This window comes from Telopea speciosissima, chromosome 6 (assembly GCF_018873765.1).
Source record: "Telopea speciosissima isolate NSW1024214 ecotype Mountain lineage chromosome 6, Tspe_v1, whole genome shotgun sequence".
NCBI classification, from domain to species: Eukaryota; Viridiplantae; Streptophyta; class Magnoliopsida; order Proteales; family Proteaceae; genus Telopea; species Telopea speciosissima.
In genome coordinates this window covers 37,088,599-37,113,047 of record NC_057921.1, presented here as the reverse complement: position 1 = coordinate 37,113,047, position 24,449 = coordinate 37,088,599, and the positions used below count along the sequence as shown (strand labels likewise).

Here is a 24,449-nt window from a genome sequence, read left to right as displayed (position 1 = left end):
TTACAGTGGCGACTTCACTGGGGATTATGAGTGGACTAACATCCACTCGAGGTCAAACTTTCTAAAATAGATGCTACCGATAAAAGACAAAATATTCTCTCCAAGTCTTTTTGTGTAAAACCAAAAAATATATATATAAAAGTAATAAAAATATATAAAATACCAATAATATATGTGTGGCTAACTCTTGTGTGTACTAACCGCATCATGCATAGTGCTTGAAGTGAAATCAGACGGCGAAGGTACTCCCTGTCGTGCCTTTACCCCCGGAGAGGTGAGGCACGTCATACTAAGTACTCTGAGATCGGATGATAGCCGCTTCCTGTACATTTTTTTTGCATCGGAATCCCAGTACCCCCGTAGTTAGTTCGTTGGACCCCATGAGTAGTCATGGGTAATTTGCGGCGAAGCCACTGAAAGGCGCTTGGATCGATTCGATGTGACGAGCATTTAGAATCACCAACGATTCGATGGGATCGGATTCGGGTAGTCACTAGTGTGACTTAGTGGATACAATGCACTCAACATATTCAGATCATGATTTCTTTTCATCTTATTCTAGAACCTATTGAATCTAAAAACCGGGTTGTTGTTTAAAAAAAATCAATTTATTATTTTATTATTAAGTGTTTTTGGACGGGATTTTACGAGTAGTCGGATTTTCCGATATCTCTAACGAATTAGGGGGGTGCTCAAGGGTGAACGGACACGGATGCAAGGATTCGATTTTGTAGTTATCATTTACATCCCTGAAGCCACAACCCTTGATATTTACTGTACGAGTTTAGAATCACCAGCGAGGGTAGTCACTAGTGTGCTATGGGGTGCTTTCGCCACTCAAAAAAGGCACTAGTTTGATTACTTTGAGGTTGTGTGACCTACTCTCCAGGTATCTCAAAAGAGCCACATACCTGCAATTCGCGACCACGAGTGATAAGTATATAGGTTCTGTCAAGGGTGGCCTTGTTCTGTCCTATTAAGAGCCCATCCATTGCATGCATCATGTAGGAAATTAGATCATATATGATTAGGGTACGCCACAAACTAACCCTTGGTAGCTGTAAGAAAGACCGAGTCTAGGGTCACCTGATGAATAATCTGGCTTCAATACGAGACGCCACCCAAAGTAAGGAATTCCATAGTCCCGCGATGGTCCCTTGAAGAACAATGGAAGTTCGCTTCCATATGATGTAACCTTACGTGTCCCTCGAAATAAGGGCGTCTCATGTTGACTCCAGGCATAATCATCAGTAATCCGATAATGAGAGTCTTTCTTTTGTTTGTTTATTTTGTGTTTCCCAAAAAAAAAATGCTTTGGCAATGACGGCATTCAAAGCCTGCATTCAAAAAGGTCCAACTGAAGTTCTGATGATAGCTTCGATTACTTGAGCCAGACAAAACAACAAAAAAAAAGGGGAAATGTTATTAATAAGAAAATGATAATAACAAAAGAAAAAAAAAATGATGAAATACAAAGAAAAATAATAATGAAAAAAAAATAAAAAAGAAAGAGTTAAAACAAAACAAAATTTGTTGAATAAGATTTATTCCTTCTTAGGATCTGAACCAGATCTTCTTCTCTTTTTCGTAGAAGCACAATTCCGTCCTCGCCTATCTGGATCCGATGCGATGGAAGGCTGACTCAAGCCGGTCCATCATTCTCCCCAATCTCCCCTTTCTCCTCTCATTCCTCTAGTTCATCATCTGAGATATCACTTGTAAACAACATGGATCCTACGGAGGATCACTTGTCCGAAAATCACGTGGAACATCGAGTAGATAGGCTGTAGGCAGACTTGGTCGAAATGTGACAGCTCATGGAACAACTAGTGCAGTCAGTCAATGAACTCTCTAAGGGCGGATCCGCATCCGAACCAATGGAGTAGGAGGTCCGAAAAACCAACTCTACGACCCCCAAGACTCCAATCACCATACTGGTAGAGGAAGGGGATGACAGTCGTCTTATGGATCCTCCTGAAACTGAAAGGGAGAAGAAGATGAGAGAAAAAGTGGCCGAACTGGAAGTGGTTGTCAAAGGCAAGGTCAAGGAGAAAGATGAAGAGGACCTATTGTTCTTCCCCGAAGGAAAAATTCCTGAAGACTTCAAATGGAAGTTGGACAAGTTTGATGGATCAGGGGATCCTAGGACTCATCTCAAGATTTTTGCCACCATTGCCAAAGCATGCGGACTTTCCAAAAACCAAATGGGGCAGGTGTTCTTGTACTCTTTGGCTGGATCTGCTTTACGGTGATTAACACAGCTTGATCACACTCAAACCCAATCATGGGCCTCTGTGGTTGAAGCGTTCACGAAGCAGTATTCATACAATACTGAGATGGATATTACTCGAAGAGAGTTGGAGACCCTGAGGCAAGAACCAAGTGAAGAGTTTTCAAACTACATCATGAGGTTCCAAGAAAAGGCGGCAAAGATGTGGAACCGCCCTACTGAAGAGGAATAGGTCAAGATATTGTTAGAAAATCTGTATGGGGAATATCTTGAGAAGATATACTACCAGCACATCAAGACATTTGATGCCCTTATGACAATTGGGAAGAAGATTGAAGACAAGATCTTCAAAGAAAGGCAGAACCAGAGTATGACCCGTGATGCTTTAGGAAGCTATTTGGCAAGGAAGAGTCCCAGAATAAAGGGAGGAAATGCAGCAGGGACAAGCAACCAAGCAGCGGAAGTTTAGGTGGTAACCACAGAATCCACCCCTCTTGTGATCCAAGCTAAACCTGAACCACCCAGAAGGACTTTTGACTTCGGAGGAATGACACCCTCGTTGTTATTCACCAAGCTCAAGAACCAGGGAATGATCAATTCAGTTCCCCCTAGGCCTGTGGATTTGAGCAATCCACCTGCATGGTATAAGCCCAATCAGTATTGCCATTATCACGACCAACAAGGTCATCATACTGATAGGTGCATATTCCTCAAGCATGCGATCTAGGATCTGATTGACGAAGGCAAAATTGAACTTCAGAAGAAGCAACAGCCAAATGTCACCACAAATCCTTTGCCCAACCATGGAGTGAACATGCTTTAAGAAGATGTCAAGCATATAGATCCTACCGCTTTGATTCATCCAGTCGAGAAGAGGAAGCTAATGAAGGCGCATGTCTATATAGCAATGTTGACCAAGAGACTTAAAGAGGCAAAGAAACGGCAGACTCATTAGGAGATGTCTCAGGAAGTGGATCGACCCGATTCCCCTTTCTATCATCCAAAGTCAGAAGGTACCGCTTGGGTGGAATACCCGATACCCGCATGGAGAGTCTCGTAGCCACTTGAGAAGGGGACTTATTCTCTAGAATCATCTATAGGGTCGGTAAACATGTTGCAAGGGGAAGCACCAGACCGAGACCCTACTACACTAATTCAGCCCACCCCGTGGCATTTAGGGAAGGATGAACAGTCACGTCAAGTACGGGTAGAGAAGATGCAGGTCTATGTATATTGCGCCAGAACTAATTATGACGGGATTATCCGAACAGGTGGGCAACCATGTGATCGCGGCAGGGGCATAACATCCATCAATCGGCTCTGAAAGTTGGATTTCTTGGAGTTTGGATTAGAAGGTCTCGAACCAATGACACCATTGCGCAAATATGGCTTCTCATCATCTGAAGTATGTCACTTGGTCCCTAAAGAGGAAGAAGTAGAAAGGAATGAAATCACCAGAGTCACACCTATTGGTCAAGTTCTATCAGAAGAAGTCTCTCTTATCCATATAGGGGGAGACACTGATGATAGCTCGGATGAAGTAGAAGTCCACGAAGAATGGATGGAATATGCCGAGCAGAGTCCGACAATGAATGATGAAGGAGTTGGTGCGATGGATTGGGTAAACAACATCGAGAGCAATGATAACAGTGATCCAACCTATCTTATTCAACCCATATCGTCAAATGAGGATGAAAGCAGGGATGATGAGGAAATATCCTCACCAGAACTCCCAAGAAGTGATTGGACGGTGTCCAGGGAAGATTTCGAGCGATAAAGCATGAGCGTGTTCTACCAAGTGGCAGATATATTGGATGTCTCCACCAATACTCAAGAGATCCTTTACAAGGCCACTTCTTTATTCCCAGACCTCGTATGAAGCAATTTCACAGCATGATGTGAGAAGTTGGAGATGCCAAATGCGGGTGATGTACTCGCTATGACCCTCCATGAGTTGTAAAACATGACTTGGTTAGCCAATGCCTTGGCTCGGGATCTGTTTGGAACCCCTCTTGAAGATCTGGCCCTGTATTCAGATTCATTCTCCTATCCGGATCCACCCCGAAGAAGTGAAACATGGGAGGCATGGATCAATGATATCAGTCTCGGAGAATTTTAGAATGACCCCACCAGAGGTATCTTTCCTATGGACATCGATTATGAAGGGGAAAAAGATTCAGAAGGAGAACAATCCTCCGAAGAAGATGAGAGTGAGCAAGAGGTTGTATCAGAAGGATCTGAAGATGAAGAGTCTAAACAAGAAGAGGAAATGGAGGATGAAGAACCTTCGCAACCAAGGACGCGTTTGGAAAAGTATGAGAATATCTGCGGGCCAGCACCATGGGCTTTGTCATTCCAGGTGAACAAGATCCATCGGGATGTGGATAAAATCCAGGAAATGCTTTTGAGAACGGTGGTCTTAGATGACAAATACCAAGAGGAACTCCAACAGCTGGAACCCGTCAAAGAGCAATGGTCACTCCCTCAAGCAATCCATAATTTGGAGAACTCTGTAAAGCTAACTTTGGCTTTGGCACAAGACCTGTGTGGGAATCCTCCTTCGTCCCCATATCAAGACAACAGAGGATATCGTACGTGGGCAAGAGCGCATGATGATTTCCATATGTGCCATGTCAATGAGGAAGGAGCAGTTAATGACCCAACAGGGAACATCCACCCAGTTATTTCAAGCCCCGAAGAGAGTTTCGAAAGTTCAGGTTCTTAAGGGGAAAGGAAGGATCGTAACTTTTACAAGTCATTGGCGGAAGCAAGAAAGATGTACCAAGCGGCTTTGGAAGCCTTTCATGCCGTTAGCCAGTTGATACCAGAAGATTCTCACATAGTCCAACAAGTTACTAAGAAGCAAGAAACCCTATCGAAAATCCTAGATCAAGCCCATAAGTCCATCGTGGCCTTGTCCGATGAAGGAGCAGAAATCCAAAATTGTCCCAAGGGCCCCATTATCATCACCGATAGTGACGAAGAGGATGACAACCTTTGTCCAGTTTAGTTGGTCATCAAAGGAAGGGAGTCAGAAGTCACGGAAACCAGGAGTGGCCGAAACTTCAAGAATAAGGATTTGATAGTGGAAAAATATCAGTCTAGCCAATCAACGACAGTTGTTGAGCCAGAAAATCGAGCATTGGACCAATTGAAGAAGGCCCAAGCCAATATCTCAATCTGGGGATTGTTAATGGCATCACCAACCCACCGAGAAGCTGTGTTGAAAGCTCTCACCAAAGTACAAGTGCCCATAGAAATGGGACCTGAAGAATTATCTCACATAGTGGGGGCTACTTATGCCATTCAGTCACTCTTCTTCTCCGAAGAAGACTTACCCCCAGGAGGGAAGAATCACAACAGGGCACTCTACATTATTGTGGAATGTAACAAGAATCAGGTTCCCCAGGTTCTGATAGACAATGGGTCTACCCTCAATGTAATGCCTCTCAAAGCTGCAAGATGCATGGGTTTATCTCTGGACAAAATGAAGTCATCCAGTCAAACCATTAGAGCATACGACAATTCCAGGAGGGAGGTAATCGGGATTCTTACCACCATTGTCAAAAGTGGGCTAGCCTATTTCACTATAGACTTTCAAGTCATCAACATTCAAGTATCCTTCAATATGTTGCTCGGGAGGTCATGGCTGCATTCAATAGGAGCCCTAGCATCAAGTCTCCATCAGAAGTTGAAGTTCATGCATAACCAAAAAGTGATTACCATCTTCGGAGATCCAGAAATGGTGCATACTCTGGCCAACATAGAAGTGGGTGGTTCACTCTCACAGGAAGTACAGCTGGGAGGATTTGAAATTGGCCACATTCGTACTACCTCTGTAAATGAAGAAGATTGGAGTCTAGGGAAATTCCCGATGTTATAGAGTAAGGCCTCTATAAAGATCATGAAGAAGATGAAGTACTTCCCAGGACTGGGGTTGGGAAAGAACCAACAAGGAATACCAACATTTCCGAAAATACAATCCAATACCAATCGTCATGGTTTAGGGTTTAATCCAAGGGACTTGAAAAAGAAAGCCTCAGGACGGAGAAACAGTGCAGCAAATAGTACTCCTTACTTCAAGACTCTGAATGGGTACTTCGTGCAAGAGGGAGAAGACTTTCCTTACTGTGGAAATCAAGAGCCGTGGTTCAATCAAGAGCAGGGCAAACGTCTGCCAGGGCTTGAAATATTCTTCACAAATGAAGTAGATTGGGTGGCCATGGAGCTAGATCAAGCATGCAAGAAGGAAGCTACAGTAGATCAAGGGATTAAATAACTGTTCGAAGTTGCAGTAATCATCGAGGAAGAAGAAGAAGGACCAGCACCACATCTTCTCATACAACCTCTCCAAGGATCCATAGCAAATTGGGCAAGAATGATGGAAGATTTCCATGTTAACGAGTTTGAAGTTATAACCAGCTCTAGCATAGTCCTGTCTAAGTCTGTCCTTGAGGCTGTATCTGAGTCCCTTAAAGAAAGTGGAAATATCCTGTATGTTGGGTCTGTCTATACTCTTCCCCTTATCATGAATGAAATTGCTGATTCTGAGTATGCTTCTTCTTCTTCTTCTTCCTATTCTTCTGATGATGATAATGTCTTAGAACATCGTAACCTGTTAGAACAATTGGAGCAAAGAAGAGCCCAACCCGTCCGAGAGGACACCCATCTCATAAATATAGGTGATGAGCACATTTATGTGTGAAATTTTAGGGCATAAATTATACATTTTACCACATTGGACAGAGTTACTCGGTGCTTTCTTGTGCTTTTCAGGGTTTAGGTGAATTCTTGTGAAAATGAAGGAGATGATGCTAAGGAGATGTTTTTAAGCTTTTTTAGAAGTGTAAATGGATGCATAGCCCATCGAGTCAGCTTCGCAATGGTTCAAACGACACTTACTTCCGAGTTGAAACGAAGAAGTTATGGCCGTTTCCGTAACGACGCGTGAAAATGGTCTGCAGGGGTTTATTTATAATTATTGACAGTCGGATGGGGACAAAGTGAAACGGAAGTTCGGATTTTAGAGGCCTTAATGAAATTATCAGAAGTTACTTTACTGTACCCAAAAGATTCCATTTGGAAGGCTCTGGACAGTCCAACTTCAACTTGAGATATCTTGGGCTCCCCAACTCCGAATTGGATGAAATTTGGGTCTATTTTGTGTGATTTTTCGCAAGGAACACAATGGTGAGACCTATATAAGCACCCCATGCTCCACGTTTTCTGAAGGACAGAATGGGTATTTTATTTATTCTTGAAGGAATCCTAGTCATCACCCTTACTCTCTCTTTCCTCCAACTTCTCAAGGGCACTTCTGAAATTCTACTTGGGATAGATTTATATTTTCTCATCTATGGAAGGTTCAAAAATCAAAGATGCTTTGATTTTATTGCTTAGAGAAGATGTCTACAAAGAAAAGGAAGCACTTGTTAAAATTGGAAGTTTATTTTTTCTAAAAATAGAAGGTCTATGTAAACAATCTTCTCTTCTTCTTCTTTCTATTTTTTTTTTCTTTTTTCTTAGGATTCAAGGCATTGTAAAAGAGGAAAGAGAAGAGAATATTCTCTTTTCTTAGGGAATATTTCTCCTACACTTCCATCTTCTCTCTTCTCCTCTCTTCCACCTATAAATACCCCCTACCTCTCTTGTAAAAATTTGCTCATTCACTTAGTGAAATTTCTTCTCTTCTTCTCCTTCTAATTTGTGATTTTTGGCTTTTCTAAGTTCTAGTTTGCTTTTATAATTTTTAGTTAATGCTTATAATAGGTTTAGTTTATGCTTTAATTTCAATTTAAGTCTTCAATTGGGTTGTAATTTCTTAATTCTAGTTTAGGTTTTAAGCCTTCTAGTCTAAGTTCTTAAGTTGATGACAAGACTTGAAGGTTTAGAAGAGGAGGCCATGGTAAGTTTATGCAAGTATTCAAGCTTTTCATTTACATTCATGCAAGCACATCCAGGTTTTACTATCTAAACTCTCAATCTCATTCTCCATCTCCTCTATCTCTCTCTATCTTCTTCTTCTTCCCCCTCTATTTCTTTTATTTTAATTTTATATGGTTGTGGTTTATGGATGCATTTTTATTCCCTTATTTCTTTTTATGTGGTTAGTATGTGTGGCTGCATTTTTATTCCTTTCAATTCGCTTTAGTTTGATAGGTTAGATGCTCATGTGTTAGGACGCCGATTTAATCCCTTAATTTTGTTAGATGCTTATGAGTTAGGATGCATTGATTTTCGTTAGTTTAATTAGTTTAATTTAACACTTTAATTTGGTTCATTTTGCATTACTTATTAAGTTAGTTAAATAGAGTGGCGTATATCTCCTCGTGTTCGACCCGTAGCTACGATTGACCCGTACGCTTGCGGTTTTATTTTAACTCAAACAAGTTTTTGGCGCCATTGCCGGGGAGATTATTGTCCATTTTATTTATCTAATTTTTAAGTAGTTCGAAGTGTTTTAGTTTATTATTTTCTCTTCTTTTTTTTTTTTGCAAAAAAAAAAAAAAAAAAATCAGTTTTTGAAAACCTCTTCTTGTTTCTCTTCTGTTTCAAATAGTGTGCGCCCAATCTAAAGTCCTTCATATGCTTCAACCCTCCATCTTTTGGTGTCCCTCATAGGATTAAGTTACCTATGACGCTACATCTTGACTTGGTTGGGTGGATTGACATGTGACTTATCTTTGGAGGTGACCACTCTTGATAACAGGAAAGCGACATAGTGAGAGTGTTGGAAACATAAACGTATAGTAGATCTCCATTCTACATCATAATCCATATTGGAGTCGCACGTAGGTGGCTATAGAAGACTATACGGGTTCCCTTGCTGTCAACCTATATGGCATCCTTACAGCTTTTGAACCATTGTTTCGATTTTTGAGGGATAGAGATGCACTATCTACCTTGGGGTCCCTCTTGTTTCTAGTTTTTTTTTTTAAGTGTTTTATTTTTCTTTAATTTTTCTAAAGGAGACCTCATATCTATTTAGGTGGCTAAGGTGTGGACTCGTGATTCAAGTAATCGTCTTATTAGAAGACCACCTTCTCTACCACCTTTGACCATGGGTGACCAACAAACCAAGACTCTTAAGGATAGGTTTTACCCCACCAGGGCTGCACAGCCCTCATGCATTAGTCTGCCTATTGTTACAGGGAATAACTATGAACTCAAGACCAACTTCATCAGCATGCTACCCCATTTCCATGGGATGGCTAATGAGGATGCATATCTCTTCCTTAGGGAATTTGAGGAGGTCTGTGTTCTAATTAAGGTCCAGAATTTGACTGATGATGCAGTTAGGCTTAGGTTTATACCCTTTGCCCTGAAAGACCAGGCCAAGAAGTGGCTCTATGGACTGCCAACAAACTCCATTAATACATGGGATGAGTTCACCATTGTCTTTTTGAGAAAATTCTTCCCTTTTCACAAGACCAATAAGCTTAAAAGTGACATCCTCCAGTTCAGGCAGAAACCACATGAGTCCTTTTCTAAATTCATGGAAAGATTCAAGGACCTCCTCTTAGAATGCCCTCACCATGGTTTTGACTTGTGGTAGTTATGCCAAATTATTTATGAGGGTATTGATTATCAGACCAAGCAACTTGTAGAGTCTATGTGTCCAGCAGGCTTTACTTCTTTTTCTGAGGAGAATGATGCATGGACATTCTTAACCAACTTGGCTGATAAGACTAGGGAATGGGAATCTTCCCAAGAGGCTGAAAGGACCACTAAGGGGTATCTCATTGAGGGTATGCCAGCCAAGGAGGCCAAACTTGATAGCCTCATAAAACGGTTGGAGTCCATAGTTCTTAAAGAGTCTATACCAGTTAATCCGATCAATCAGGTCAACCATGTGTCGGTATGCAGTTGGTGCCAAACCCCTGGACACCTTTCTGAGGAATGCCCCAACACCTTGGTGGGCAATTCTAGCACTAAGAATGTAAGTGCTCTCTAACAAAATAACCCATATAGCGATACTTACAATCCAGGATGGAGAAATCACCCTAATTTCTCATGGAATCAAGGGAACCAAGCAGGCCCATCCAACTTTAACCATCAAGGCCAAGTTGGTGCCCAAAGGACCAACTATGCACCACAAAGCCAAGGAATGTCTCCTAACCCCTTTCCCCCTCGTCCTCATCCAGGACCTTCTATTAATTCTGCTAGGCCTCCTCTCCTTGCACCTTATCAGCCAACCCCCGGGTTTACCAATATAGGAGAGGCAACAAGACTGAATGAGATGGACAACAAGATAGCTCTTCTCATGACAAGCCACAATAACATGGAAAAACAACTCACCCAGCTTGTCACAATCCTGCATGAGAGGGAAACAGGAAAGTTACCTTGCCACCTGAGCCAAATCCTAGGCATCGGGTTTATATTCAAAGAAGGTACCCAAGCTCCTCCAACCAATGTTGCACAAGGCCAACAGCACCAAGGGCCCTCTAGACAGGTAAATGTTGTTTATGCTTTAAGGAGTGGCCGTGAGTATCAACAGGCTAGTGCACCTCAGCCTTTATCATCTCATACTCCTGTTGACTCTCCCCCTTCTGAAGAGGCCATTGAAGTGCCTAGAGTTTCAGGTTCGTCTAATGAACCTAAAGATATACCAGATGATTTGGTTGAGGAAACCAAAGAGGATTCTGTTGAGGAAGTCAAAAAGACCAACCCTGAAAGAATTTATACCCCACCTGCCCCTTTCCCAAATAGGTTGGTTAGCAAGAAGTCTCCTTCTATGGAGAAGATATTGGATGTGTTCAAACAGATTCAGGTGAATATCCCCTTGTTGGATGCTATTGCCCAGATCCCCGCTTATGCTAAAGTCCTCAAAGACTTATGCACCCAAAAGCGGACCACCAATGTGCCCAAAAGGCATTCTTGGCTGCTAACATTAGTTCTCTAATCTCACGCCATGCACCAAGCATAAGGATCCGGAAGCCCCACCATCTCTTGCACTATAGGCCATACTACTATTGATCATGCCTTATTGGACCTTGGTGCAAGTGTGAACCTCTTACCCTTTCATGTCTACCAACAACTAGGATTGGGAGAACTAAAACTGACCAAAATTACTCTTTCAACTTGCGATCGGTCGGTTAAAGTTTCTAAGGGAATGATTGAGGATGTCCTGTTGAAGGTTGGGGAATTTATTTTTCCTGTAGATTTTATTGTTTTAGATACCCAACCCACTGCCAACTTCAAGGACCAAATCCCAATCATATTGGGTAGACCATTCCTAGCTACCAGTAATACTTTAATCAATTGCAGGAATGGTCTCATGAAATTATCTTTTGGCAATACTTCTGTTGACTTCAATGTGTTTAGGATGGGCAAGCAGCCTGACATGGATGAAGAGGTGCATATGCTTCAAGGATTTTCCGATGATATTGATACGTTCTTTGAGATTGATTTTGATTCGGGATTTCAAGAATGTATGCAAGAATTGGAGGGTGTTGATGATACTCCCTTATCTGAGGTCTGGAGCATCCAACCACCTTTGGAGCCCCTTGGACCCCCGTAAAGGGGTGTGACATCAGCCTGCTGACGTCACCCACGGTGCTGTGGAGGACTTATCTGGCCCAGCTTGTGGGACACTTCCCCCTATAAATAGGAGGGTCCCCCTCCCTTGTTTTTCACAATTTTTTCAGGCAGAGAGACCCTCCCAGCTCATTTTTAACCCCTTTTTCCCCCAATTATCTCCCTCTTGAGCGTCTGTTGGAGAGAAACTCCAAAGGTATGGGTAGATCCTTCGATTACCCACTCGAGTAAAGAGCGGTTCTTATCCCGCAATTTCGTTATCCCATCAGTGTACAGATAATAAAAAATCCCCTTCGCAGCTGTTATTCTGTTTGCATACAGATAACAACAATCCCTTATATAGTCGTTGCTCTGCCCGTAGTGAGTGACGAAACCCATCTCATATAGTCCTTACTATGTTCGACAAGAGAGAGGCAAGCCGATCATCTGTCTCCACTGAGCCGTGGGACATCGCATATTTCGTATTTGGTGCATTTCCATTTATTTCTTTTATTTCTTGACAGGTATCTGTCTCTTTCCTTCTTATTATTTTTGGCGTAATGTAGATAATTAAAGTAATTCGCTTTAGTGTACATAATAAATGATTTCTTCTTTATCATGATTAGTGCATCTTAACCTAGCTTTGCATGTTAGTATATGATATATTATTAAGAGAGAATATTTGAAAACAAGCATCTAGTAGAAAGACCGATTTATCCGGGCGAGGTGGGTGCCTAACACCTTCCCACTCTCGTAACTTGACTACTTATCCTGAATCTCTGTCCAGACCATATGGAATCACGTAGCCCTTTCCTCTAACCCCGGATGGGGCTATACCCATTGGGTCCTAGGCCCTAATCCTAGGTGGCAACTCCATTGTTTTATGAAGTATGATCCCAATCCCCATGATGATATATCGGAACGATACGCCGTTATTCATCGAAGTCAATCCTCATCACCATAAGGCTGAGGAACCCTCGTCCCGAGGACCACGGTACTTACAAGATACAAAGCAAAATTCACCACCCCAATCACTGTGAAACCATATAATGTGACAATCAAATAAATTTTTGACAAAAAGCTTAAAACACTGAAACACGCGAAGGACCTCAAATTTGATTGTTGGAGGATAAAACCATACAAACTTGCTAAATTCATCAATGAAAGTTACATAATAACGATAGCCTTCAATAGAGATTATTACGGAAGGACCCCAAAAATCATATTAAATTAAATTTAAAGGCCTAGCAGAAATAGAATGAGAAGTACTTAAGGGATTAAAAGTCTGTTGTGAGCTAACAGCTAAATGAAAATCAGAAACTATGTGACGAATAGTCCGAAGAGTCGGATGGCCTAGACGATAAGGCCATTGGGAGAGAGAATCACGCTCCCCAATCAAATTCGGGGAAGAAAAAGAAGCAACGACATGTTTATTTAGTGTAAACTAATAGGGGTCATCCTAAAATCTGCCTTGAAAAAGGTATGTCCCCGTGATGCGATCCTTCACATAAAACATGTCAGGATGCTGTCACCATGTTTGAGACTCTGTAACTGCAGGTGCATTTGCAATATGTGAGTAGTGGAGGAGGTAGAATAGAGTCGTTCCAAGCGTTGCAAAACTTTGCATAAAGAAGCACAGTCAATAATCTAGGCATGGACTGGTTCTATTAGGGAAGCAATGAGCCAGCACATTAATAGCTAGTCTTGGCGAATCCATTGAAGATATGTCGAATTAGAGACAAGAGGCAGGGTAGAGCCGACAGCCACGGTAGTGATGGTAGGGTCATGTATAGTGGCAGGGGTCATTGAGAAATGCCATCAACGATGCTGAAGAGATCATAATTATGGAGTAAGGGAATGGATTGTGATCGCCAAAGAAGATAGTTGGAGTTAGACAACTTGATAGAGAGAAAATTGTTCAGGGAGGGAAACGACGTAGGTGGGTTGGGTGAAGAAGACAATAGGGTAGAGATCGGCAAGGTATTGGATGTAACCTAGTTCTTTGTTACCATGTTGAGAATGGCTAGAAGAAGAAGAAGAGAAAGAGAAAGAGAAAGATACATACAAGTTTACGGGGTTCAGTTGTGATCAACCTCTGTCCACGGTAAGCTAGGGTGAGTTTTCACTATTATGTTTTTAAGGAATTACACTCCTGTGAGGACAATGACCGTATGGCAAGGGATCACCATGTGTCCACCTCATCCCTCTTTTGGGGGGAAGAGAGAGTTGAATAGAATGTTGGAGTCACCACCTAGAGGAGGGTCAAGGACCCAAGATTGTAAATGTAATGACTCTCACGCAGTGCCCTTTTGGGGACAAATGGTCAGTTGATCTGGGTACGGGTCAAGTTACGATACAGGGAAGGTATTAGGCACCCCAGTCCGCTCGGACTTGCCGATCTTCTATTGCTAGGCATTATGGAATGAATAACATGCTTTAAAAATATGTAAAAGTAAAAATGCAAGAAAGTAAAGTACAAGGGAGTGAAGAGAACATGTACACGGAGGTTCGGCTTCAAGGTAAGGGTTAGTATACTAGAATGTAAAATAAAGGGCCCACAAACCTAAATAACCTAAACATGATTGACTCTAGGCTAAGCATAATGATGTGATAAATGCATATAAATTTAGATCATAATTTAATACGTATGCATGGAGGAATCTGAGAATAACGCAAGAAAGAATAGGCCAATGGTGAATGTGCATGATGGAGTCTTAAACTACGGGGGATTGGGATCATGGGCATGCATGCATGGGAGATGAGATATAACACATAAAAAATGAAGAAAAGGGAAGAAATAATATAGGGTGTGATCACCGTCTAGGGAGACGAGATCACACTCTCTTTGGAGATGCAAAACGCAATAAAAGTAAGAAAAACAATGAAAATTGAATAAGATTAAAGACCAAAGGGCCTACCTAATGAAAGAATGTCAAAATAGGAGTGTGGAGGTTTCCCTTATGTAACTCAGGAGATTCGTACGTTGAGCAACCTTGTTGTGGCTTCTCTTGTCCCTTGTACTTGAATGCTTCGTCGTCAACCCGAGATTACTGGATTGGTGTCTTCAAGTCTTGATCTTGGGGTCTTCAAGCAAGGGGTGTCTTTCTCAAGAAGTGAGGGGAGGCAATAGGCTAAGGCCAAGTGAGGACCAAAGGCTAAAGACTCAAGTCAAGAGAGTGGGGAGCTGAATTGGGGCAAACAAACACCAAGGAAGGATTGTCTATGAACTGGGACTTGGCAAAGCTCATAGGAAATGCATGTAACCCTCCTCAATATGAGAGGGGTGTATTTATAGATGTAGAGGGGTGTGTGCACTCCCAAATTCATATAGGGTTGGTGAAGTTAATCCGGATCATCCAAATGATTGTCTTTGCATCGATGGTCGATGTAAAGTCAAGGTAAGGACCAATGGGGTGCAAACAAGTGTTTAGTTGCCTTTGGGGGTGTTTCTTGGGGCCTAAGGGGAAACAGATTGAGATCCAAATTGCCAAAAATAGGCTGGGATGTGAAAGGAATTATAATCGGGGCTAAACATGGCAAGTTTGGGCTTCTCGGATTAGCAGTTATTCGATAGTGAAGGTGCCCGATTCGACATCGAAATGGAGTATGGTCGACATCGTGTGGCTGTCGATGAACAGGGCTCGGCATCGATGGTTGGTATTTGAGTGTCGATTGCCATTGTCTAAATGTCGAAGTGAGATAGACAGTAGAATACATTGTTCGACAGAGAGAGGATATGGCTTGATGTCGATGATGGGTAGGCTCGGTGTTGACTCGGGGCCTTTGAGTGTCGAAATGGATTTCAATGTCGATGGGCATGGTTTGGATTGTTTGGGCCAGGTTTTGGGCTGGGCCAGGCTGGTTCCAAGGGGTGTGGGTCAGGGATAGCCTTTCCAGGGGTACTTAGAGGTCTTGGGATGCTTAGATTTGGGCTTCGGCAAGGGGAATGGGTGATCAGTATACGGATTCGGGCAGTGCACACTAATGCTACATCCACAGATACACCAACTCTAGGTCTTAGAGGGCGCTCAGCATCATTACGGGAAACCTCTGGGGAAAAGACAAAATGAGATGTCTACAACTCCTTAATATATATGAGGATAGTTTATTGGTTGGATGAACTATGCCACTAATCAGAGAGACCAGATTAACAATGCCTCTTGTAGTCTTATTAGGATATACATGACATATGGAATTCTTATCTTTGGCTCTATATTCTAACCGCCTATAGTGCTGAGCTTCATATTTAGTAATGCTGCTAAGATGATCCCTAGCGATGGAGAGAGAGAGAGAGAGAGAGGGTATCTATAGAGGTAGGGGAGAATATACACTCCCAAATTTGTCCATAGATCAAAGGAGCCATCCTAATTGTCGATATGGAATTTGCCTAGGTGGTTTTGTATCAAGGGTGTGGATTTTGCAAACAAACTTGGCCAATAGGAGTAAAGCTAGTAGAGTTTTACAAAAAAAAAAGGGTTTCTTGGGACCTAAGAGTGTCAATACACGGATTCTAGACTTCCAAAATAGGACTTAAGTGCGTTTGGAATCAAAATCCCCCAAACATAGCAATTCAATATCTCCTACATCGTTCAGATATTGACATTGATATGGAGCTCTATTGACATCTATGTGATGTCGATGAACAACCCTCGTTGCCTACACGGGAGCTGATATTGTTGACCAATGATTTTTTACTGTCAATTGCATATCGATATGCAGACGATTTTGTTTAACATTATCATAAGGTTTCATCAATGTCGATAGGGATTAACTCGATGATGGCTTGGGCCTTTTTAATGTCAAACCTGTTTTAAATGTTGAGTGTGCAACTTGTGCTACTTTGGTGGGTTTTGTTTTGGAGTGAACTAGTTTTAAATCGAACTGGGCTGAACCAATCTCATCTAGAATTGGTTAGGAATGTTTGGATGTCTATAACTTTGGATCCATATGTCCAAATCAGGTGATTCAAAATTCGTTTTTCTCGATATTTCACATACTACGATTTGGTATGAAAATTGGGGATAATATTAGTTAGCATGGACTGCCTCTAGTGTGGGTCTTATTTATCAAAATGGAATATTCTCCCAATGAATGGATATATAAGCTCATTTTTGTACTAAGTTTGGGATGGTGAAAAAACCTGACATTCAGACATTTCAATGAACTTTTAGGATAAATTGCCCAAAGTTTTCAGGGTTTTTCCTCTTAGGGATTTTTATTTTTTTTTTTGTCATTTCTATGGACAATTTGTGAAATAACTCAAGAAAAGTAAGCAATACTCTAAAATCTACAGATACAAGTCTTTATACCTTGAAGGGTACTCATCATTGTCAAAGTGGCCACCGAGGGTGACAAAATGAGGTGTCTATAGAATGCCCTTGCTTGACTGAGTATGAAATAGTTGAAAAAGTGTGAAGAAATGATCCTTAAATACTCCAATCCATTAGGGATGAGCGGAATCGTACTAACACCTTGCTCAGGAGCATTAGACCATAACCAGGGGGATGGAAAGACACCTACCTGTATGATGCTTCCATCGAATGTATAAATAAGGGGTAGAACAAACATTGAATGAGTTGCTCCAGCTAGGTGCCAGAATTTCCATTGTGAAAGATATCGTCAAAGTTGCCATTGTGTGTCCATGTCGATGATTGGATCATCAAAATTATCATTTGTAGATGATGAATTTTGTCACCCTCGGCGATGATGACAACAGGATGCAGACTGACATTTGTATCTCTCTCTCGAGGACTTGTTCATGCACCAAGACCATATCACCCTCATATCCATAGTGATAATGATCAAAAAGACATTTTAACCAAATGTTGAAGGAGGAATTACTTACCGCTAACTGATAGCGGGACACCGCTCCCGACCACGGTGGTCCCACTATCGGTTAGTGGGTCATTGGGGTTGTAGGGGGCAGACAGTCCCCCGATTGATGCTCTTTTTATGAGGTATGAAGGACAAAAGCCACCCTCAGTCCCAAAAATCCCCAAAATTTTTGGACACCATGGCACTTCAAAGACCACGGGTGGCACCCGCAGTGCCGCACAATACAAAACATGTATCCATGGTACCCTGAACATATCGGATCTGTGGCACCATAGATACAGACGTTGTACTTCACAACACCATAGGTGTCCTTTTCGGTGGTGCTGCAGATACAAAATCCTACCCGGCAATGCTGCAGTCTGCGAGGACCCTCTATAAATAGAGGGCCCCCCCCCCTTGTTGAAGGAAAGAGAGCCCCTTAGCCTCGGGAATGGTGCCATTTTGCCCATTTTCTCACTTTTGAGTGAGTGAGAGCCCTTCTTTGGTCCGCCTCGGTATTCCGTCGAACACCCACCTTGAGATTCTTGCTACCATCACTATGTTCGCACTCTGAGTAACCCAATTCCACGTTTCACCCTTTGAAACCCCATTTTCTTTGAAGTTTTCCAATAACTTTATTCCATAAAGATTTTTGTGATACCATTACTCTATCAATATTCCGAGTGACCAAAGTCACATTATTTAGCCATTACTCTGTTCGGCAAAAGAGAGGCAAGTCATTTGTCTGTCTCCTCCTGAGCCAAGAGAAACTCCATACTTTGGATTTGCATTGGAAACGCTTTTTCTCATTTTTATCTCATGAATTCGATTTCAGGTATATATTTCTCTTTTGTCTCTTGTTTTTAACAACATAATGTAGACCATTAAAGTAGTTTGTTTTAGTGTAAATAGTAGTGTGCATTCGTAGAGATAACATGTTTAGTTTCTTTTGATGTATGTGATGCATGATAATCAATCATATGTTAGCCTTGCATGTGATATAGGATACGTTATTACAGGAGAATCTTCGAATCTTAACATCTAATAGAAAGATCGGTTTAACCAGGCGAGATGGTATGTAACAACTTCCCATTCTTATAACCTGACCTCTTACCCAGAATCTGACCAGATCATATCGAAACATGCATCGCCCTTTCCACTCACCATGGATGGGGTTACCCCTTTTGGGTCCTAGGCTCAAATCCTAGGTAGCGACTCCTCTTATTTTATCATCCTTATTATGATCCCAAACTCCCATCGTCAAGGGACCTCGAAGTTTGGACCACCGGCCAAAAGGCAGACAAAGAAGAGACCCCGCTTCAAGGTCGCAGTACCCACACCATTGTATAAACATATCAGTGTGAATACGCTCTGATGTATGTCGAAACTAACATTGCATGGATGCATCCGTCTGTGTATTTAGAATTGTAATTATATGGGGATATTAAAATTGACATTGTACGGACATGTCCATGTGGATCATCGTATGCTCAGGGCTCATGTCCCTTATGTGTATCATTGTATGCTTTGTATCATGAACCCCAGTTCTCTAACCTGACATCGAGGTCGTTTATGACAATTTCACTGTTTCGTATGCTCTCTTGGTACAGGGCCTTTACAAAACATACTCTTAACCAATAGTCAGCGAGTTATTCGAAGACTGACGGATAATGCTAGTGCAAAAAATGCCATGTCACTATGTTTGTGGGCCCTACTTTTGAACCACGTGACATGTTTTTTGGTTTGAAATAGGTAGAAAAAAAAAGCCACGTCACTATGTTTGTGGGCCCTGCTTTTGAAAAAGTGAAATTTGGGCCAAATAAGGGACCAACAGTAAAATCGTCTCTACCAACACTATCAGCCCGAGTTTACATCGATCCTGAAATCCGACACTTTATCGATGTTGATTGGGGTCTTGTCGATGGCAGTTTATGCTGGATCCGAGTTTAGGAAAGACGAAGAGTCATTCTTCATTTTTTTTTTTATTTCAACTTGCAATTGCTTGGAGCTCTAGAGATTTTGAGAAGGAGTTTCACCATTTTACATCGTCCTTGATCATTTATGGGCCAAATACTTCGATTCTGGTCCAATTTTGATCTTCTTCTCATCTACCGTTCTCAATCCTCAAAACCCTAGTTTCTTTTTCTTTCTGTTTTTGTTTGGATTTTCTTTGTTCCTACACCATTTTGCACCAATGTTTGTTCGGGACAAGGGGAAACACATGATGGTGATTGAGGACATACAATCGTCCTCCTAAACGGCTAAGGAGTTCAAGCATTGTCATCCGGGATTCGGGTAAAACTACCACCTGTCCCGTTATGCCCGAAGGTTCGGATCCGGATGAGGACCATCTGAGTGATTGCGAGATATCTATTAGGGCTCCGTGATACTAGGGGCACTTGCTGCGAGACACAGTCAAATTTGCACCAACACATGGAAACCTCCCAAGGTAAGTTGGATTTTTTGTGTACTAGGCACAGTGATGGGGAAGAAATCAATTCTTAAAAATAAATCTAAATGTTTAAAGCTTTCACTGTAATTGTAATACTTAATGTACAGTTATATAAAATCAGGGATGGAGCCGGCTATGCCGCTACGTCCCGCCCTACCTGATCTAGACCCAGGCCCGATCCGACCTTGGGATTAAAAATCCCAGTCCAAGCTCACCCTACGGACTGAATAACCCAACCCAAACCATGTTCATGCTCAGGGAAGGCTCAGATTCAAAAAGACAAACTTACACCCTAGATTGGACTATATTGTAAAATTACATCATTAGATCTTTCATCATAATGTCACATCATTCTATTAAAGGTAACATGATAAGTATAATTTAGAACTTCTTGCATACAAACAACAAACCTTTTAGGTAAATAAAGACTAAATTTTGGAGACTGACAAATTTTCCCCAAGAAAAAAGGGTCCAAATGTGAATCATATCGTGGGAATTAAATCCAACCCCTCCACCTACCGGTCCAGTGCTAAAACAGAATGGGAATTAACAGAATATCAATAGGGCAATGGGCCAGGCTAGAAGACTCTGTGCAGGGAGAGAAGACCGTTCGGTTCGGGGGTTAGCTAATTAGCTGAAACTTACAGTTACGTAAGCATCTGTCTCTTGACTTCTGTCACCTTTCTATCTTTATTTAAGGATTTCGGTGATCCATTTCGTCCACTCCCATGTCAACCTTTCCACAGTCGAAACTTTAATCTCCATTCCATAGCTTTATTCTTATTCGGTATCTTTGCTTTCCCTACACTCTCTTCCTCCTGTCCTTACTGTTTCTCAGAAGAGAAAAAGAGGAGAAAGAGAGAAATCAAGGGCTTAGCATTATAAAGATGACTATCGCTGCAGCTGCTCAACCTCTTTCCGCGGAGAGCAGAACTCTCATCGTGGGTGCTACCGGTTTCATCGGCCGGTTTGTTGCGGAAGCTTGTTTGGAAACCGGCCGACCTACCTATGTACTGGTCCGGTCCGCTAAGACAACCCCCTCTAAGTCCCAAACCATTAAAGCCCTCCAAGACAAAGGTGCCATCATCCAACAGGTACTCTCTCTCTTTCTCTCTCTCTCTCGCTCGCTCTCTTCCTCTGTGATCATCATGTGTTAACGTTTGTATTTTCCTTCCAAAATTAAGGGTTCGATCAAGGACAAAGAATTCATGGAGAAGCTACTGAAGGAGCACAAGATAGAGGTGGTGATATCAGCCGTAGGTGGAGGTAGCATATTAGATCAGCTCAGCCTCATCGACGCCATCAAAGCCGTCGGCACTGTTAAGGTGTCAAGTTTCTGCTAAACTATTATGGTCATTTATCTGTGATATATATATATCATCTTTTGTCTTGGGAAAAATGACAAACATTTAATGTGCATACGATTGGGGTTTTGCAGAGGTTTCTTCCCTCGGAATTTGGGCATGACATAGACAGGGCAGATCCAGTGGAGCCAGGGCTGAGCATGTATAAAGAGAAGCGCATGGTCCGAAGGGCGATCGAGGAAGGACTAGTTCCTTACACCTATATCTGCTGCAACTCCGTCGCTGCTTGGCCGTACCACGACAATACTCACCCCTCCGAGGTGCTTCCGCCGTTGGATCGATTCCAAATCTATGGTGATGGTAGCGTCAAAGGTACGTGTACGTACAATATGTACAGTAACACAGAACCAGGAGGGACCGAGATCCGAATTGCTTTGTTCATTAATTTGACAAGATGAGACAAACATTATAAAATAAAATATTATATATCAGTGAAATGACCAAACCACCTTGTGTTTTATTTATTTTTTTCTCTTCCATTTTCGTCCGTTCTATTTTTTCAAGTTTCTCTAATAGAACAGGTGAATCACATCTGGATAGTGTGTTTGGATAGGGATGGGGTGGTCATTTATGCCCCCTTCTATTAGTGGAACTTGGGGAAATAAACATGCTCAGGAAATGAAGTAGATAAAAGTCCTTGTTTTTTATCCTCCTCCAGCTCCCGTCACAGTTGAAGGAGAACCATGTCAATATGAGATGAGGTGACCGTATATGTGTAGTCAAGTGTTTAATGGGGCTAGATCTAGTGTATGAATGTTAAGTTAAAAGATTTGATTGAATGTATTCCATCTATTCTCATTCTTTTTGTGTATTGTTAGGTACTTGTTAAGTATTTGATCAATACGTTAAAAGCTCTAGAACCGATGGACACATTAAATCAAGCCTTTTAACTTATTACATATTAGGCTGGTCAAATCTAATGGTCAATACAATAGAATGTGATCCCTTCATGGTTCATAATCTCAGATTGAATCGGTATCGACTGATGCCAATCCTGAGATTAGATCGATCCCTTGACATTTTATTGAAACGGTACCTGGATCGAGATTCTCGTTTGGATCGGCCGATCCGATCCGATCCGAGAACTTCATCAATATTACTATATATATAACAATAATGTTAAGTTTTGAAATTCCAATTCCTGGTCACTGGCCAATGCCTCAGTAGTCATCTTAAGACTAGGCATAAAATGACTTATATTATATTATTGTTTTATATTTTATCATGTCAACGTTACACTTCAATGTTTATCATAATATCTTATATTTATATCTTGTTGTAAATAAAATATTATATTTATCATGTCAAATGTCAACGTCACTTCAACCCTCTATAGTTTGAAAAAATTACACCCTACCCTAAAAGGTGGATGTAATTTTTTCATGGAGGTAAGCCTAAATTTCTTTTATATATTATTTTGATCGATATATATCGATACCTGTTCGATCCGATCTGATGAATATTGGCTGGCCCAATATGATATCACATCTAACAATCCTGATCGATACAGGAGCCGATCCATAAAAAAAATCAATTTTTGAGTGTTTTTGACGGATCAAGATCGATTTTGATCGATTAGATAACCGAAATCGAGATCATAATTTTATAATTGATGGAACACATTAAATCAAATCAATTTTAATAGACAAATTTAAATCGAGTTCTACTGAAAAAAAAAACAAAAAAAGATTAGATCGACTCCAATTAAACACATAAAAATGTGTATGTGTTTTATTTTATTTTATTTTTAAATTCGAATCGGAATGAGTGTGGAATGGAATTGAATGAATAGCATACTTCGTGGCTGGTACGGACATCGGGAAGTTCACGATGCAAGCGGTGGACGACGACAGAACCCTAAACAGATCGGTGCATTTCCGACCGGCCTGCAACTTCCTCAACGTCAACGAACTCGCTTCTTTGTGGGAGAAGAAGCTCGGCCGCACTCTCCCTCGAGAGACCGTCACTGAAGACAACCTCCTCGCCGCCGCCGCAGGTGGTTTTTTCTCCCTTCTTCCAAACATCACCTGCTAGATTTCCAATTTCTTACTTTTTGTTTTTATAATTTTGGAACAGAGAATATCATCCCGCGCAGCGTGGTGGCGGCACTCACCCACGACATATTCATAAAGGGATGTCAGATCAATTTCTCTATTGATGGAATCAAGGACCTCGATACCAGTTCTCTCTACCCCGACATCCCTTTCCGCTCCATGGCCGACTGCTTCGATGATTTCGCCGCTCGCGCTGCCCAACGATCTCAGCAGCCACAGAAGTCCCCTTGCCAGTGCCAGAATTCACTCTTGGACGGCAACACAATTGAGGGTATAGGAGACTACGCTGTCAAGCACTCAATTGAGGGTATGGTAGACTACGCTGCCAAGCACTCAATCTTATTCAATTACCAGGCGATAGAGTCTTGAGTCTTGAGTCTTGAGTCTTGAGACTAAGTCGTATAAGCTGTTGTTGTAGATAGGGATATTGTTGTTTATGGATTTAAAATTCAAATTCTCTATGGGAGATTGTAGGGAATGAAATGAACAAATATTTAATAATAAGATGCTATGTATGAGAGCGGGTAGTAAAGTCACCTTATATCTCCTTAGTTGGTTGGGTTTTTAGGCCTGGTTTTGTATGATTTCTATTTCAATTTCATAAATGGTTTCTTTTTCAGAAATTATTTGGTACAAATCTATTTCAATTTCCTAGGGTGATTTCTATTTCAGAAATTATTTGGTTTGATTTTATACCTAATTTTAGTGAAATAAAAATCAAATAAAATATAAATTCTGAAGTTGTTAAGGAGCTATGTCAATTTTAAAATTAAAATTGATTTCATTATTACTTTTTAATGAGCACATGGTTAATTTGAAGGGCAAAGCAATAATTTCATTTAAAAATAAAACACAACCCTTATTCTTCAATAAAGGTTAGGTTTGAGGTTCATATTTTGGGTAGAGTAACGGCGTCATGAGAGATTTGAAGCCAAATGTTCGATCTTCGGACCCAGATCCGGACGATCTGGACCATAGTTAGCAAAAAGGGGAACAGTAATAAAACGGAGTTTTATGGT

At 41.4% G+C, this 24,449-nt stretch overlaps 1 protein-coding gene across 2 annotated transcripts; it reads left to right on the top strand.

Annotated features, from left to right (window-relative positions):
• The first annotated feature begins 13,788 nt into the window (after positions 1–13,788).
• Positions 13,789–23,800, top strand: LOC122663687 (leucoanthocyanidin reductase-like). 2 transcript variants are annotated; one of them, XM_043859308.1, is made up of 7 exons: positions 14,004–14,007; positions 16,195–16,197; positions 20,883–21,106; positions 21,197–21,337; positions 21,451–21,688; positions 23,169–23,372; positions 23,453–23,800. In XM_043859308.1, the coding sequence occupies exons 3-7, from the start codon at positions 20,900–20,902 to the stop codon at positions 23,797–23,799; spliced, it is 1,137 nt and encodes a 378-aa protein (XP_043715243.1). In that variant the 5' UTR covers positions 14,004–14,007; positions 16,195–16,197; positions 20,883–20,899; the 3' UTR covers position 23,800. The 2 variants fall into 2 exon arrangements, with proteins under 2 accessions (XP_043715244.1, XP_043715243.1); XM_043859309.1 differs by lacking the exons at positions 14,004–14,007; positions 16,195–16,197 and adding an exon at positions 13,789–13,806.
• Positions 23,801–24,449: the final 649 nt, after the last annotated feature.

Bases quoted from the DNA above. Each gene is read 5' to 3' on its own strand.
- LOC122663687 (XM_043859309.1), top strand. From the start codon at position 20,900: ATGACTATCGCTGCAGCTGCTCAACCTCTTTCCGCGGAGAGCAGAACT. The intron at 21,338-21,450 runs GTGTCAAGTTTC...GGGGTTTTGCAG, and splicing joins AAGCCGTCGGCACTGTTAAG to AGGTTTCTTCCCTCGGAATT. The intron at 21,689-23,168 runs GTACGTGTACGT...TTGAATGAATAG, and splicing joins TGGTGATGGTAGCGTCAAAG to CATACTTCGTGGCTGGTACG.